We start from the raw sequence: 17,652 nt of genomic DNA, 5'->3' as shown, positions 1-17,652 counted from the left end.
ACCTGGTGATCTGCTCCCATAATGATTTACAGACTATCCGGGAGCTTCTAAAAATTAAACACTTATGCTCATCAAAGGACTTTGCCAAAAAAAAAAAAAAGAGAACCTACAGACTGGGAAAAAATTTTTGGCTATGACATAACAAACAACGGCCTAATCTCTAAAATTTATAGAAAATTTCAACATCTCAACAACAAAAAGACAAACAATCCAATTACAAAATGGGCAAAAGACATGAACAGACACTTCACCAAAGAAGACATTCAGGCAGCTAACAAACACATGAAAAGATGCTCATGATCATTAGCCATTAGAGAAATGCAAATCAAAATTACAATGAGATACCATCTCACTGCAACAATACTGGCACTAAACAAAAAAAACATAAAATAATAAATGTTGAAGGGGTTGCAAGGACACTGGAACTCTTATGCACTGCTGGTGGGAATGTAAAATGGTACAACCACTATGGAAAACAATATGGCACCTCCTTAAAAAGCTAGAAATAGAAATACCATACAATCCAGCAATTCTGCTCCTAGGAATATACTCTAGAGAATAAGAGCTGTTACATCCATGTTCACTGCAGCACTATTCACAATAGCAAAAAGATGGAAATAACCTAAGTGCTCATCAACAAATGAATGGATAAACAAATTATGGTACATACACACAATGGAATACTACGCAACGATAAAGAACAATGTTGAATCTGTGAAATATCTCACAACATGGATGAATTTGGAGGGCATTATGCTGTGTGAAATAAGTCAATCACAAAAGGACAAATATTGTATGAGACCACCGTTACAAAAACTCAAGAGACGGTTTACACACAGCAAAAACAATCTTTGATGGTTACAAGGGAGGGGAGGGGTGGGGAAGGGAAATCACTAACTAGACAGTAGATAAGTGTCAACTTTGGTGAAGGGAAAGACAACATACAATATAGAGGAAGTTAAGTCAGCACAACGTGTCCAAGGCAAGAAACTTCCTAGACATATCCAAACACCTTGAGGGACCAAGTTGCTGGGGCTGAGGGCTGGGGACCATAGTCTTGGGGGATATCTAGATCAATTGGCATAAAACAATTCATAAAGAAAGTCTTCTATACCCTACTTTGGTAATTAGCATCTGGGGTCTTAAAAGCAAGCAGCCATCTAAGATACATCTATCGGTCTCATCCCGTCCAGAGCAAAGGAGAATGAAGAAAACCAAAGACATAGGGAAAACATTAGCCCAAAGGACTAAAGGACCACGTGAACCACAGCTTCCACCAGCCCGAGTCCAGAAGAACTAGATGGTGCCCAACCATTCTGACAGGGATCACAATAAAGAGTCCCGGACAGAGTGGGAGGAAAATGTAGAACAGAATCCAAATTCACAAGAAAAAGATCTGACTTACTGGTCTGACAGAGACTGGAGGAACCCCCGAGACTATGGCCCCTCGACACACTGCTAACTCATAATTGAAGCCCACTTTTCAGACAAAGATTAGACAGGCCTAGAAAACAAACAATAACACACGTAAAGAACATGCTTCTTAGTTCAATCAAATATATGACATCAAATGGGCAACTCCTGCCCGAAAGCAAGACGAGAAGGCAGGAAGGGACAGGAAAACTGGACAAATGGACACAGGGAACACAGGGTGAAAAGGGGGAGTGCTGTCACATCGTGGGGATTGCAACCAATGTCACAAAACAATCTGTGTATAAATTTTTCAATGAGGAAAAAAAAAAAGATTTACAGCCTAGAAAACCCTTCGGGGCAGTTCTTCTCTGTCCTGTAGGGTTGCTGTGAGTTGGAACCGACTCGATGGCACACAACAACAACTTGCCCATTTCACAGATATGGAAACTGAGGCTTGCCCAGAGTTAGCAGGCCAGCAACTTGCAGGGCCTGAGTGCTCACCAGTGTGACCCACTGTGAGCCAACTGCACCACAGATTCAGATCCCAGCTCACAATAACTGTGTGGTCACAGGCAAGTGGCTTAATGAGTCTGGGGCTTAGTTTGCCAACAGTATAATGGAAATAAAAATTGAACCTGCCTCAGGCTGTGTTAATAACTAAATGAGGTGATGCACACAAAGCACCCAGCACGCAGTAAGCACTCAATAAATGCTGCAACGATTCCTCTTCTGTCGTTGGCTGTACAGTTCTCCCAAGCCATGGGTCTGAAGAAACCATCACCAAATCCCCAGGTGGGTCTCTCGCGCGCAGGGCCTACCTTTTGCCATTTCCTTCCACGTCGGGATCTTCTTCAGCCTGACGAAGTCCCGGCAGAAGTAGTGTTCCTCCCTCTGCTTGTCACTCAGGCCCTTCAGAAAAGCTGGAGCAGGGGGCAGCAAGGAGAGTCAGGGCGGGCAGGGAGGGGGCAGTCCAGGCCATTGCTCCCTGCCCCAGTCTCCCCCTCCTCACAGTGACCCCCGCCTTGTCCATACATATCCACCTTTCCCTCAGGCACATGGGGAGAGGGTCCCCTAAATCACTTCGCCCACCCCTTTTGTTCAGGAGGAGAAACTGAGGCCCAAGGAAGCTGAGGGACTCCCTCGGGTACCAGAGACCTGGGTTTGGAATTTAGCCCTGCCGCTTTCCAGCTGCGCCCACATCCCTCTGGGTCCCCAAGTTTAGAGACGGGATTAAGACACCCCTTGCAGAACAGCTCAAGCTCACAAGAGCTCACACATGCTAAGGCCAGGCAGGCTGGTGCCATGCAATCAGTGACATTATCAATCGGTAAAAAGGAAGATCGAAGAAGAATTGACGCATTTGAATTGTGGTGTTGGCGAAGAATGTTGAATATACCACAGACTGCCAGAAGAATGAACAAATCTGTCTCAGAGGAAGTACGCCCAGAATGCCCCTTAGAAGCAAGGATGGAGAGACTTTATCTGGCTTAGTTTGGACATGTCACCGGGTGGGACCAACAGCTGGAGAAAGACATCATGCTTGGTAAAGTAGAGGGTGAGTGAAAAAGAGAGTGACCCTCAACGAGATGGACTGATGCAGCAGCTACAACAATGGGCTCAAGCATGGCAATGATTGTGAGGGCGGCACAGGGCAGTGCAACGTTTTGTTCTGTTGTACATATGATCGGAACTGATCCTGTGGCATCTAACGACAACACGTTATCAATGGTTTACATTATCTGGATGAGGCAAATGGTTAAGTGCTCAACTACTAGCCAAAAGTAGTCGAGCCGTTTGAACCCACCCAGAGGCGTCCTGGAAGACAAGCTTGGCGATCTGCTTCCCAAAGGTCACAGCCTTGAAAACCCTATGATGCAGTTCTGTTCTGCACACATGGGATTGCCATGAGTCGGAATCAACCATCAACAATAGGGCACAAGGAACCAGGAGAACTGGCCTCAAAGAGTCACAGAACCAAGCAGATCTGGTGCCTGTTCTTGACATTCTCCCATCATTGACCGAGGGCCCCCCACCACGGGCACCCAGCTGGGGGCTCTCCCAGTAAACCAAGAGGGTGCTTGGAATTGTCTCCATTTTACAGATGAGGAAACAGGGACTCAGAGAGAAATCCACCCGTTGTCATGCAGCTGGTGGGTGGGGAGCCAGGTCCCCCACCCATTCGTGGACTCTGACTCCGCACTGGCCGGGCAACCCTGCTCCAGCTCTACCCCTGGCCCTGGCCTTCCCTTTGGGGTATCACCAGACGGAAACGCTGAGCCCTTTGGCGGTTTCGCCTGAGTGGCTGTCCAGGCTGACAGCTCATGGGCTCCCCCTGCTGGCCCGAGGTCGCCTGAGCACCACTGCTCTCAGGCCAGCCTTGCTCCCGGAAGGAGCAGCCCCCACTGACCACCTGGGGGGCAACAAACTGCCAAGGCCACAATCTAGAAATGCAAAAAGCATCAGAAAATGTGTAGCGGTGGGAGGGGAACTCGAGGAGCTCATGGAGGAGGAAGGGTCTGCCTTCTGGAAAATTCTATGGAAATGGCTGTGTGAGGGGCAGGTATTCAGGAGAGACAGGTCACCCACACACACTCTTTTCCTGCCAATCCTCAGTCTCCCCACCTGTCCAATGGCAGCAAGGATGCCAAGAGCACTAGATGACATAACTCATGGAAAGGGCTCGTAGTGCACGCTCAATAGTGTAAACTGAGGAGATTATGATAAAAGTCTAGTAGCACCCCAAATCTGCTTCAACTCTGGCTCAGGCCAGAACCAACTTCCCACCCCTTCCACAGCACTGACTGAGCACCTACAAAACGCAGTCCTGCGTTCACTGAGCACCCACGGCATGCAGGTCCTGCATTCACTGAGCACCCACGGCATGCAGGTCCTGCATTCACTGAGCACCCACAGCATGCAGGTCCTGCATTCATTGAGCACCCATGGCATGCAGGTTCTGCATGGGTTGAGCACCCAGAGCACGCAGGTCCTGCATGCATTGAGCATCCATGGCATGCAAGTGCTGCATCAGTGCCCGGGATACAACACCAAACAAGCAGATGTGGCCCTCGTGAATCTACAATCCAGCAGGGAGTCTGAGGCTGGCCCAGGCATTACACAAGTGTTATGGATTGACCTGTGTCCCCCAAAAATGTGTGTCAACTCGGCTAGGCCACGGTTCCCAGTTTTGTGATTGTCTACCATTTTGTCATCTGATGTGATTTTCCTAAGTGTTGTAAATTCTGCCTCTGTGATGTTAATGAGGCAGGATAAGAGGCAGTTATGTTAATGAGGCAAGACTCAATCTACAAGATTAGGTTGTGTCTTGGGTCAATCTATTTTGAGATATAAAAGATAGAAGTGAGCAGACAGATAGGCGGACCTCATTACCACCAAGCAAGAAGAGCCAGGAGCGTGTGTCCTTTGGACTTGGGGTCCCTGTGCTGAGACACTCCTAGGCCATGGGAAGACTGATGAGAAGGACTTTTCCCCAGAGCCAACAGAAACAGAAAGCCTTCCCCTGGAGCTGACACCCTGAATTTGGACTTCTAGCTTCCTAGACTGTGAGAGAATAAATTTCTCTTAGTCAAAGCCATCCACTTCTGGAATTTCTGTTATAGCAGCACTAGACAACTAAGACAGAATTTGGTACCGAGAAAGTGGGATGCTGCTCTGACAAATACCTAAAATGTGGATGCAGTTTTGAAACTGTGAATGGATAGAGGCTGGAAGAGTTTTAAAGTGCCTAATAGTAAAAGCCTAGATTGCCTTGAAGAGACTTTTGGTGGAATTATGGACATCAAAGACAATTCTGGTGAGGGCTCAGAAGGAAATGAGGAGAATTGTTATACTGGAGACACTGCAGACAGCAAGAAGCGGCAGCAGAACCAGGAGACTGGTGCGTGACAGTGCTGGAGCCGACCCAAGGAAAGAAGGAGCTGAGTGTTTTTTTTGCAGGAGACTTCCTGGTGGAGTGGGGTGCCTCCAGGCACTTTTCAGTGGAGCTAAAGAGCTTTGGAACACTTGCTGGAGCAGGGCAAGGCCCAAAGGGCTGAGAGGCCAAGGAACCAGAAAGCAGAAGCTGAATAGATGAGGAACGCAGGAAGCATAGCTGGGAGCGGAGCACCTCCTTCGGACCTTGGGTTCCTGTGCTGAGAGGCTCCTAGACCAGGGGAAGATTGATGACAAAGACCTTCCCCCAGAGTTGACTGATAAAGTCTTACCCTGGAGCTGGCACCCTGAATTCAGATTTCTAGCCTCCTAGACTGTGAGAGAATAAAATTCTGTTTGTTAAAGCCATCCACTTGTGCTGTTTCTGTTATAGCAGCACTATATAACTAAGACAACAAGTAAGCAAATAATTCAAATTCTGATAAACCCTGTGAAAGAGATGTGCAGAGGGCTAGGAGAGGAGGTAACCGGGACCTGAACCCAGGGGGAGGTGGGAGGACATCTAAGTGAGACTCGGGAGAGGAGTGGGAGGTGGCCAGGGCAGGGAAGGGCATTCTGCCAGCAGGAACAGCATGTGCAAGGCCCTGGGTGAATGAAATTCAGTGTACGGGGATTAGCGTGGCGGCGAATGACGCTGGAAGGAGTCAGGGCCAACGTAGAGCCTCGAAAGCCTGCTAAGTACTGGACTTCATCCCCAAGCCAAAAAAGCCAAACCCATTGCCGTCATGTTGATTCCAACTCATAGCAACCCTGCAGGACTAAGGAGAACTGCCCCATAGGGTTTCAAAGGAGAGGCTAGTGGATTTGAACTGCCAACCTTTTGGTTAGCAGCTGAGTGCTTTAACCACTGCACCACAAGGGCTCCATCCCAGGGGCACCAGAATCACATTAAAAATGTTCTCACCAGATATGGATTGAGACTTTTCCCCCAAAGTGGTGCCATTTTCATCCTTTCCAAGGGGTCATGCTGACCCCTCAGTCGTGGGCCTCCCTTGCTGCTCGCAGCCCATTTTCCTGTGCCCCCTTCTCAAGCGGCTGCTCTCCCCACTGAGCAACATGATCCCACGCAAGACCTGAGGACTCTCACTTAAATGCTCCTTCCTTTGTGCGTGTATAAAAAAACAAAACCACTGCCATCGAGTCGATTCCGACTCACAGCAACCCTATAGGACAGAGGAGAACTGTCCCATAGGGTTTCCGAGGCAAGCTGACTGCCACATCTTTCTCCCTCGGAGGGGCTGGTGGGTTTGAACCGCCAACCTTTTGGTTAGCAGTCAAGCGCTTCATCACTGCACCACCAGAGCTTCTTTGTGTGTGTATGGAGGGTGGTATTTGGAAGGAGTTAACGGGCCTCTGCAAGCCTCAGTTTTCCTCTTCTGTAAAATGGGACAATTGCATTAACTGAGAAGAAGAACAGGCTTAGTTTGGTACAACGTGCTCAGCTGGTGTTGGCCGGCATCGAGGAGGGCAAAGAATGGACTGTGGAGGGAGACACCTGGGTTAATCCAGGCCTACCGCTTACCGGCAGTTTGAATGCGGATCAGCCAGCTGACCAATACTTATTGAGAACCACCGCATGCCAGGCCTGAGATGCCAGGCAAGGTGAGGTCCCAGGTCTGACTGAGCAGAGGGAGCCGGGAAAGCTTCCTGGAGGAGGTAACTCCAACTTCTCTGGTCTGCCTCAGGAGCTATAAATCGCTTGAGAAAACCCTACCACCAAGCAGAGGGCTCCTCTAAATTCTTGACCCCCCTGCCCCCTGTGGCAGGGCCCCATCTGCTCTTCTCCCCTCTCCCTGGCCTCCCCCACTCCTCCTCTGCCCTCAGATGCTGCCTCCTCCTCCCACCACCTGCCCGCAGGTCAGCAGGTGTGAAGGCCTTTCCTCCAGCAGCAGCCGCCCACCCGCCTTCTGGGGGACTCGCCCCTGCAGCTCTCCCCACACTGGACCATCCTGCCTGCCTTCAAACACCCTCTCGTGTCCCAGTCTTTTAAAATAAAACCCTTCCTCAACCCCACATTCCACCCCCTACCAACTGTGGCATCAGTTCTCTGACCCCCTCCTCCACTGTCTCCACTTGCTGGCCCCACCTCCCTCCCCTGCTCCCCTCAGCCCACACCAGTCTGGCCAAGGTCACCACGTGGCCTGGTCTCCCATGGGTGCGCTCAGCATGCCCAGCCCAGCCCAGCCTTCTCCAGGCCCCTGGGACCACCCTCTCCTGGAGCCCACCCAGCTTATCCTCACTTCTGTCTCTGGCTGCCTTGCCCCTACTTTCAAGCCACCTGTCAATTCCGTGGATTCAAAACCCTCTCTGTACTTACTGGCTCCTGAGGCTGCCCCTCCAGCCCCTCAGCTCTCTTCCTGGTCGTTATCATCTCCCAAACTCCACGTGACCACAGTGGAACTTTTGACCCCTTACCCTAAAACGTGTTTTTTCCACCCCTTCAGTCTTCCCCCTCGGAAACCCTGGTGGCGTAGTGGTTAAGAGCTACGGCTGCTAACCAGAAGGTCGGCAGTTCGAATCTACCAGGCGCTTCTTGGAAACCCTACGGGGCAGTTCTACTCTGTCCTATAGGGTCGCTATGAGTTGGAATCGACTCAACGGCAATGGGTTTGGTTTTGGTTTTTAGCCTTCCCCCAGGCTTTGCTGGGCCCCAAACCCCGGGGCCACCCCAATCCCTCCCTTCCTCTTACTCCCGACTCCCATCCATCCACAGGACCTGTTAGATTTATTCCCACAACATCCCAAAAACCAAGCCCTTGGCTCCCTACCCTCCTCTAGGCCACCATCATCACTCCCCAGGCCCCTCCGAAAGCTTCCAACTGACCCAGTGTTCACCCTTGCCCCCTATCATCTGCTCCTCTTCCAGCAGCCCAGGGATCTTGTAAGAATATAAATATACGTTACACATGTCCTCCGAATCCCTGGGTGGCGCAAATGGTTAAGCATTCGACTACTAGCACAAAGGTTGGTGGTTTGCACCCACCCACCCAGAGGCGCCTTGGCAGGCAGGCCTGACGATCTGCTTCCAAAAGGTTACAGCCTTTGAAAACTCCCTGGAGAACAGTTCTACTCTGCACACATGCGGTTGCCATAAGTCAGAAGCAACTGGATGGCACCTAATGACAACAACATACATCTCCTCTGCTTATTAAAACTCAGTTCAAACTCCAAGTCTTTACCACAGATCTGGCCCACACGAGGATCCCACCTCTCCTCCAGTGCTACCACACCACTGCCCCTCACTCAGATCACTTTTCAGTTCCTCACACAAGTCAGGCTGCTTCCTGCCTCAGGGCCTTTGCACTGCTGCGCCCTCTGCTGGAATGCTTCTCTTATAAAATGCCCTCCTCCCTGTCTTCCGCCCGCCCAAAACTGCCCCTCCCCCCAGCTTCTATGGGTCCTGCAGAGACACGTGGAGTCCCACCACTCGGCACAGGGTAGGGGGTGTGTGAGCCCTCAGGGGCATTTGTGGGATGAGCTGATGCATGAATGAGCTAAGACCAGAAGGTGGAGGGCCACTCCCGGGCAGAGGGACAAGCACGTGCAAAAGCCCTGAGGTCAGAGAGAACACATTTGGGTGGAGAAATTGGAAAAATCTACAACAGCTGGACTAGAGAGCAAAAGACAAGTAGCGCCAGCCTCCCCGGCTTGTCTCTCCATCTGCTGACAGACACTGTGTGGCCAGTTCCAGGCCGCTACCGTGATTTTTATTCCCCTTTCGCTCCTAGTCCCATTGGGTTTCGGCTCATGCCCTCCCAACATCATGTTCTCAGGCAAGTCATCCTCTCTGAGCCTCAGTTTTTTCATCCCTAGAATAACAGGTCACTATGAGTCAGAATCGACTAGACTGCAACAGGTTTGGTTTGGTTAGAATAGGCCCAAGGCAGGCCTTTCCCTGGGGCCCAGGCTCACCATGAGGATCCAATGAGAAGGGGCATGAACATAGTTTGTAAGCTGTGAAGTGCAATGCACACATCAGACACACTTCCTCCTTCCTGGGAGCCAGCCCTGCTCAGAAATCAGAAGACCTGAAGGGAAACGCAAAACACAACAAAACCTGGGAGGGAAATTTTTTTTTCCAATTTAGAGACAGGAGGAGGAAAGAGGAAATGCTTTTAAAATTATTTAGGTCCCCCTATCTGTCACCTTGCTCAGTCGTGGCTAAAGGCATGCCCTCCTCGAGGTCTTGGCAGTAAAAGCAGCTGCTGAGACTCCGGAGGACTGGTCAGCCCCCGGGCTGCCTGGAGATCCCTCAGGTCCCCACGCAGAGATCACCAGGCAGATGCCACCACCGGGCCTTACAGAACAGAAAGGGAGTCCAAGAAAGGCAGTGCGACTTGTCCACAGCCTCATCCAAGTGAAGGACCTCGAGTGGGACCCAGCCCCAGGCTCTCTCTACCACTGTCCTCGCCACTAACTGTGGCCTGGCCTGTGGGCCTTCCCTCTCCATCACAGCCCAGAAGACAGCTCTGGTTCCTGGGGATGGCAAGAGAAGCCAGCCGGAGCTCCTGGCTCTGCCACCAGCTGGCTAGGCACTGACTTTGGGTCTGTCCGTCCATCAGTCTGTCCCTTCCAGCCCACGGTCCCAAGCATGCACGTCTCAAGAGCAGTGTTTCAGGCACTCCTCATCTCCAGAACGAGGTTATAGCCTGGCTCTTCCCTGAGGAGCACTGCACTGTTGTTGTTAGTTACCACTGGGTTGATTCCAACTCATGGAGACTCCATGTGTGCAGAGTAGAACTGTATTCAACAGGGTTTTCAAGGCTGTGACCTTGCAGAAACAGATCACCAGGCCTGTCTTCCGAGGCGCTTCTGGGTGGGTTTGAACCACCAACCTTTCCACTAGTAGTTGCGTGCTTAACTGTTTGCGCTACCTAGGGACCTGTTGTTAGGTGCCATCAAGTTTGTTCCGACTCATAGCGACCCTATGTACAAGAGTATGAAACACTGTCTGGTCCTGTGCCATCCTCACAATCCTTGCTATGTTTGAGCCCATTGTTGCAGCCACTGTGACAATCCATCTCGTTGGTCTTCCTCTTTTTACCTGACCCTCTACTTTATCAAGCATGATGTTCTTCTCCAGGGACTGGTCCCTCCTGATAACATGTCCAAAGTACGTGAGATTATGTCTCGCCATCCTCACTTCTAAGGAGCATTCTGGCTGTACTCCTTCCAAGACAGATTTGTTCCTTCTTCTGGCAGTCCATGGTTTATTCAATATCCTTCGCCGACACCAGGGACCTTACACATGCATTTACGTAGATAGAAAAGGCAACTGTGATTGTGCATGGTTCCGAGGAACCCAGCTGCTACAGCCATGGCCTGAGTTTCCTCTGTTAGCAGGGATGCCTCGCCCCGGGCACCTCCTCACTCCCATTGGAAGAAAGGGAAGCAGGAACTCAAGCTGGGCACACACCACACACATTTATAATATTCTCTCCCTTCTGCATCAGGACAGACGCAGACTTAAAGCACAAGTGAGTTGTTTTTTTTTTTTTTTTTTTTTGGTAAAAGCTATAAAACATACGTTTTCATTTTCTTTCTTTTTTGGAGAGGTGAGAGTATTTCACAGCTCAGTGAGACAGGTGTTGTAAAAAGATGTTCGCAGTAAATTTTGATGGGGTGGCCTGACCCCGGATGCAGCTTCTTCCAGCAGCTCCTGGGCTCAAGAGCCGAGCCGAGGAAGCAGGCTCCGCCAGAACCATAAAGTGCAATGGGCAAACAGGAATTCAATGATGTGTTTAAAGAACTGTCTTTATGGCACTTTGCAAGACGGTGTTCAGAGACGTGAGGGCAGGCTGGGGCACAGAGCAGGGCTCCTCTTCTGGAGAAGGCCAGGTGGGCAGGGCTGATAACGGCTGGGTGCCAGGAACACAGTGCCATTTAGACTGGGTGGCAGGGGCATTAATCGCCTGTGCTCACGGTCCCCAGCCACAAGGCCTAGTCAAAGCTCATGGCACAGGCAATGGGGAGACAGGGTACGAGGCACACTGGAACTTTTTCACTATGTCCCCTCACTGCCACCCACACCGGGATGTGTGAAGACTGTTTCCCAGAAGACAGGTGGGAGAAGCCCCCCTCCGATTCCCAGGTGCGCCTGGAGAATTTGCTGGTTCAGCAGTCACATGAGATAAATCAGCCACTCTGGAAGAAATCCCACAGGGGCTGAAATTAGTACTCGCCCTGCACAGTGCGAATTAAGGCTCGAACTCAAGCCCCATCTTGAAATACAGGGGAGAGGCCTGGGGTCAGGGCCAGGGCCCCAGTATTGGGTCATGGGGGAATCAAGTTAATAAGTTAACCAGCGTCACTGCTGTGGACAGAACTAAACAGAGAGAGGGGATGGGCCTGAGGGGCGACAAGGAAGGGGGCCATTGGGGGCCCTCCATGGGCAAAAAGAAAAAAAACAAAACCAGTCGCCGTCAAGTCAACTCCAATTTGTGGCGGCCCCACATTTCAGAACTGTGCTCCAAAGGGTTTTACTTATTCTGTTGTTTTCGGGTTTTTCTTTGTTGTTGTTGGGTGCTGTCCAGCTGATTCTGACTCATAGTGACCCCATGTGACAGAGTACAGCTGCCCCGTAGGGTTTTCTAGGCTGTAATCTTTATAGGAGCAGATTATCCGTCTTTCTCCTGCAGAGCCGCTGGGTGGGTTCAAATCATCACCAATCTTCCAGTTAGCAGCCAGGCGCTTAACCGTTGTGCCACCAGGGCTCCTTGCTCCTTAGGGTTTTCAAGCTGAGCTCTTTCAGAAGCAGATGGCCCGGCCTTTCTTCCAAGGTGCCTCTGGTTGGTTCAAACTACTAACCTTTCGGTTAGAAGTCGACCGCTTAACTGTTTGCACCACCCAGGGACACCTCTCCATGAGCCACAGGTGTATAAAATAGCTTCTAAAGTGGTCCCAACACAAGCTACAAATCAGGGGCCACTGGTCCCATTTTACGGATGAGGAAACTGAGACTCAGGGGATGTGGAAGCAGTAGCGCTGGGGATTGCCCATGTCTGATGACACCAACACACATTCTCTTTCCAGAACACAGCTCTTCTCCCGGGGCAGGACGGAATGAGGGTCTGTGGCCCTTCTCCTAGCAGGCCTGGCCCCTACTGCAGTGACACAGTCCCCAGACACCACAAGGGCCCAAACTGAAGTTCCCTCACACCAAAATGCAACCCTGTTTCCATGACCTTCCGATGAAAAAGCACTGCCTGGAGTAATAATGAAGTGCCCCAGAAATGAGGGAATCAAATTAGAGAACTTAACCCCTGGTCAGTGAAACCAGATACTACAGAAGTCTCCCAAAACGAGATTTACTTACCTAGAGGGAGAATGAGTCTACAGAAGCTTGGAGGCAGAGAAAAGGAGTGCACAGAGCAAGGCAGGATTTGACTCATAACACTGAGCCACCTGCCAGGTAGAGGAATTCCTGGTGGGTGGGTCAACCCCTGGCGTAGAAGCTTGCCCAGCATGCCCAGGCAGTGGGATTAGCTTCCACAGCATTCAACCAGCCCCCAGTTGAGACTACACACTGCTGAGCAACCCTAAGACTACAATTCTACTTCCAGTGGCTCTCCAGGCATGAGTTTCCAGAACCACGGCAGTTACACATCCCCACCATGAACTGCCACACCAGTTTTCTGACCTATCCATCAGTCTCTCGTGAGTTGAGTTACTGTGTGTCAGTCTTCAAGAGAGAATCATCTCAGGCAAAGACATGCATTTGGAGGCCTATGTAGGTAAATACCCAAGAGAAATGAGAGCACATGTCCACCAAAGACATGTACAAGAACATTCAGAGAAACTTTATTCACAGCAGTCCCAAACTGGAAACCCAAATGCACGTCAACAGGAATGGGTAAACAAACTGTGGCACATTCATACAATGGAATACTACACAGCAATCAAAAAGAACAAACTGTTGGTACACCCAATAACGTGGACGAATCTTGTAGGTATCGAGTACAAGAAGCCAGACACACGATATGCTTCTATTTCTATGAAGCTTAAGAAGAGACAAAACTAATAAAATAGTGATTACCTCTAGGGGTTTTGATTGGGAAGAGGCTCAAGGGAACCTTCTAGGGTAATGGCAATATTATACTCTACCTATTGATCAGAGTAGCAGTTACATAGTTGGATACTTATGTAAAAGTTCATTGACTATAGCCAAAATCTGTACACTTGATGTACTTCACTGTATACTATAACTCAGCTCGAAGTGTAAATTTAATTTAAAAGGGGAGGCTACAATGACTGAGGCTCAGATCCCAGTGAGAGGCAGAGTCCGGCGTAAGCAGCCCCCCAGACCTCCAACAGTCTGGTGGTTTTAAAAATATGCTGACTGGAAAATGCAGAACAGAATTCCAAATTCTTATGGACTCCAGACTTCCTGGAGCCATGGAGGCTGGATGAACCCCTGAAACTATTGCCCTGAGATCATCTTTAAACCTTAAACCAAAAATATCCCCTGAAGTCTTCCTAAAACTGAACAATAGTTTAGCTTAACTAGTAAAAAATGTCTGCCTTGAGCATTATGCTCTTTTAAGAACTATCTATATGGGATCAAATTGACAACAGCAACTTGAAAGATTAGATAGGAAACTCAGGGGGCAGTGAGTTTATGTTAATGGGGGAGGAACAACTCAGAAAAGGAGGGTAAGAATAATGGCACAACTTGCAGAATGTAATCATTGTCACTGAACTGTACATGTAGAAACTGTTGAATTGGTATATGTTTTGCTGTGTATATTCTCAACAACAAAATTATTATTATTATTATTTTTTTACTATTTCCACTATTTCTTTGAGAATCTTCCCTTCAAAAGGTGGAGCCTAATTTCCCTCCCCTTGAATGTGAGCTAGACTTTTGGACTCTATTCCAAGCCTAGAATACAGCATAGTGTTGGTGTGCTTTGAATACTAGGTCACAAAAAGGCACTGTGGCTTCTGTCTTGGTCTCTTCACTCTCCCTCTCTTGGACCACATGCTCTGGAGGAAGCCAGCTGCCATGCTGTGAAGACATGCATGCAGCCCTGTGGAGAGGCCCCTGTGCTGAAGAACTGAGGCCTTGAGTCAACAGCCATTTCATGTGAGGAAGCCATCTTGGAAGCAATCAAACCCCAGCTGACCTCATGAGAGACCCTGAGCCAGATCCACTCAGCTAAACTACTCCCGGATTCCTGAGCCTCAGAAACTGTGTGATAATAAATATTTGCTGTTTTAAGCTGCTAAATTTTGAGGTAATTTGTTACACAATGATGGATAACTAAAACACACCCTGTGTCTCAGTCCCATGGGCTACCATCTGACGCCTGCTGAGGAGCTTCACGGCAAGTGCTGCCATTAGTTATAATCATTACTGTATAATCCAGCCGGGTTCCTGGGGCAAGGGGCCTAGAGTTGATAGTAGTTGAATCTCCCAGCCCAGTCCTGCTCCCTGGGTCTGGCTGGCAGTGGCTCAGTAATGGGCACGGAGTGCCGTTCCCCACAGCCCTCCCCCAAGGCCTCCTCTGACCTCCCCAGCTCAAGCAGCCCCACCTGCCACTCTGTGCGGCTACTGTTTTAGTTTCTTCATTGTACTGACCTCTACCTGGCATTGTCTTATTTACTCCCACTAGACTACAAGCTCCATGAGGGAAGCTCCACTGGGACAGGGCCCTTACGTGTCTGGGTCACGGCTAATTCCTCAGCACTACAACAGTACATAGGAGGCATCTAATAAAAATCGGCTGAATGAATGAATAGAAATCCCAGCTCCACCACTGTAACCTGGTAACTCTGGGCACAGTCAATTCCATGAGGCCTGGCTGTTTTCAGTGGCACCAAGGAATGGGGTGGGGGCAGTGGTGGTTCAATGGTAGAATTCTCACCTGCCATGTGGGAGACCCATGTTCCATTCCTGGTCAGTGGCAGCCACCACCTGGCAGTGGAGGCTTGCATGTTGTTATGATGCTGAACAGGCTTCAGCAGAGCTTCCAGACTAAGATGACTAGGAAGACCTGGAGATCTACTTCTGAAGATTAGCCAATGAAAACCCTGTGGACCACAATGGTTTGATCCACAACCCACTGTGGATGGTGCCGGACCAGGCAGTGTTTAGCTCTGTTATGCATGGGGTCGCCATGAGTGGGGGAAGAGGGGCGACTGAACAGCAGCTAACAACAACAAGGAATGGGGTTAGGGGAGTTGAATTCTAGAAACAGAAGCAGATCCAGAACAGGGGCCTGGGACTTTCTCTCCTCATCTCCCGTTCCCACCACCCTGGGTTGCTGTTCTCTGGCCAGAGAGGGGGAAGCAGGGCTCCCTGTGGGGGCAGTGACTGCCCCCCACCAGGGTTCTCTGCCAGCCCCTTCCTCCTCGCCCTGCCCCCGTGTTCTGGACCACTGCTGAGGGCTTGACAGGCACCCATTTGCTCACGGAATAAAATTAAGTGCTTTCTGCCGGCCCTTCATGATTCCAGCGCAGCCAACGCGACTCCTCGCGGAGTAAATCACCTGAAGCTTCACAGCCAATCCTGAGACGCCGCCTTCCCTTTACTTCCGAACCAGCACAGGCCGCCCCTGGTCCGCCTGCCCTGCCCCACTGGCCGCACCCACTCCACCGCGCAGGTCCAGCCAATGAGTTGCCTGCTCTGCGCTTTTGAAAGGGGATCCAGCCGGGAAGCGCTACAGCAGGGGGCCGGGGGCAGGCCCTGAAGGGCAGGGGCAGCTGGGCGCGAGACCGGGCTATTCGGGGCTCTGCTGGCCGGGTGCCCTTCTGTCCCTGCTCCGCCAGAGGCCAGGCCCAGCCCTGGGACTCCTGTCTCACCGGGAATCCTGCCCAGCCCGGGAGCAGAAGGAAGCCGTTTGGATTCAGAAACCTTCGTGGGGGGGGGGGGGGGCTCACCGTTCTCATACCGCGAGGGCCCCAGCTCCTCCTCCTCTGCTCTGTGTCCCCCGGATACGGGACAGACTGCTCACACGTGGTAGGCTTCCAGTGGGAGGCCAAGAGGGCTCCTGGCCCCATGCCTGGAGAGGCAGGCTGGGGCGGGGGCAGGGTAGGGGCAGAGAAGGCCTGCCCAGAAAGGCCACTCCACAGAGCCATTTGACCTCCTTAGGTGGGACTCCAGCCCCAGAGCTGTCCCCTCAGCCCATTCCCTGCCACGTTGCCTAAAATGCCACCATTTGAGAAACCATACTATGCAAAGCATACGGTGTTCAGAATCCCAATCTCAGCTCTAACACAAACTCCGCATGACCTTGGGCATATCAGGTCAGGTACTGGGCCTCAGTTTCCCCCCTGAGCAATGGAGTAAGTGGGTAAGTCCTGGATGACCTCCGGGGTGCCCTGTGACCCATTCCAGTGGGGTTAAGGTGTCCTCACACTGCCCCTCCCCGGAGGCCTGGCCCTGGTCTGGAGTGAATTGGGCTGGACACACGGGGGCGTGGCTGTACACGGGGGTCCACATGGCGCACATGGGGCCTCAACTTCCCCAGGTCTCTCGGGTGGAAGACACTGCTCGTGGGGTGCTGTACAGCCCGGGAAAGCCCAGCGGGTCCGCCCTCGCCCCTCGCGTCCTCCTCCTGCTTACACTTACATTTTGCCTCCTTCCAGTCCGTGGAGGTGCTCAGGTCCACCTTCGCCGCCATGGCCAGAGGGGCCCAGGTGCGCACCCCGGCTCTCCGCCCCACTGCCGCCGCCCCCCAATCCCCAACTCCCGCTGGGGTCCGCGCGCGGGGGCCGTACGCGCCCAGGGACGCCGAGCGGCTGCACGCACTGCTGCGGGGCCGCGTGGCACCCGCCGAGGGGCCGGGCCAGGGGCGCGGGGCGACTAGCAGCTGCCCCGCCGCGCGCAGCTGTGCCAGGCGGCCGGACACTCGACTCTGTAGAGACATGAGCAGGCGGCGCGGGGCGGCTCCCCGCCCACTTGGACTCTATTTACGGTGCTCGGGAGTGTCTTTCCTTTATTTACTCGGGGACCGGGTGGCGTGTGCCAGCCCGCGGCGACCTGCTCCGAGCCGGCGGGCTGCGCGGCCAGAAAGCCAGGGCGCGCCGCTGGGCACCCTGGAACTTGTAGTCCGGGCCGCCGACGATAACCCCCCCGCACTCGTATGCACACGTGCGTGCCCCCCGCAGCGGGCTCGCCCGGGGGGGCTGCCGCCCGCAGCCCCGCCCCCGTTGCGTTTGGCGCCTGGAGGGGTGGCCGAGCTGCCGCTGCTGCGCGCCTTCCCACGCTACGGCCTCCGCGGCCTGGTTGGTGGTCAATCCCACTCCCTGCGCGGGCTGGGAACCCCGGGCCCTCCACGCGCCACG

General features: G+C 51.9%; 1 protein-coding gene across 1 annotated transcript in view; it reads right to left on the bottom strand.

Moving 5' to 3' along the window:
- MACROD1 (mono-ADP ribosylhydrolase 1) overlaps positions 1 to 17,353 on the bottom strand; it is a 175,433-nt gene extending 158,080 nt beyond the window's left edge. Inside the window, exons 1-2 of the mRNA XM_004383798.2 lie at positions 16,937 to 17,353; positions 2,232 to 2,333 (exon numbers count right to left, since the gene is read on the bottom strand). Coding sequence (XP_004383855.1) covers positions 2,232 to 2,333; positions 16,937 to 17,234 — 400 coding nt within the window. The 5' untranslated portion in view covers positions 17,235 to 17,353. The remainder of the gene's footprint in view (positions 1 to 2,231; positions 2,334 to 16,936) is intronic.
- Between the last annotated feature and the right edge of the window lie 299 nt (positions 17,354 to 17,652).

The sequence above is a fragment of the Trichechus manatus genome, unplaced genomic scaffold, assembly GCF_000243295.1.
Source record: "Trichechus manatus latirostris isolate Lorelei unplaced genomic scaffold, TriManLat1.0 scaffold00113, whole genome shotgun sequence".
In the NCBI taxonomy this organism is placed as follows: domain Eukaryota; kingdom Metazoa; phylum Chordata; class Mammalia; order Sirenia; family Trichechidae; genus Trichechus; species Trichechus manatus.
Note: the sequence above shows the minus strand (reverse complement) of the source record. Positions and strands in the feature narration are given on the sequence as shown.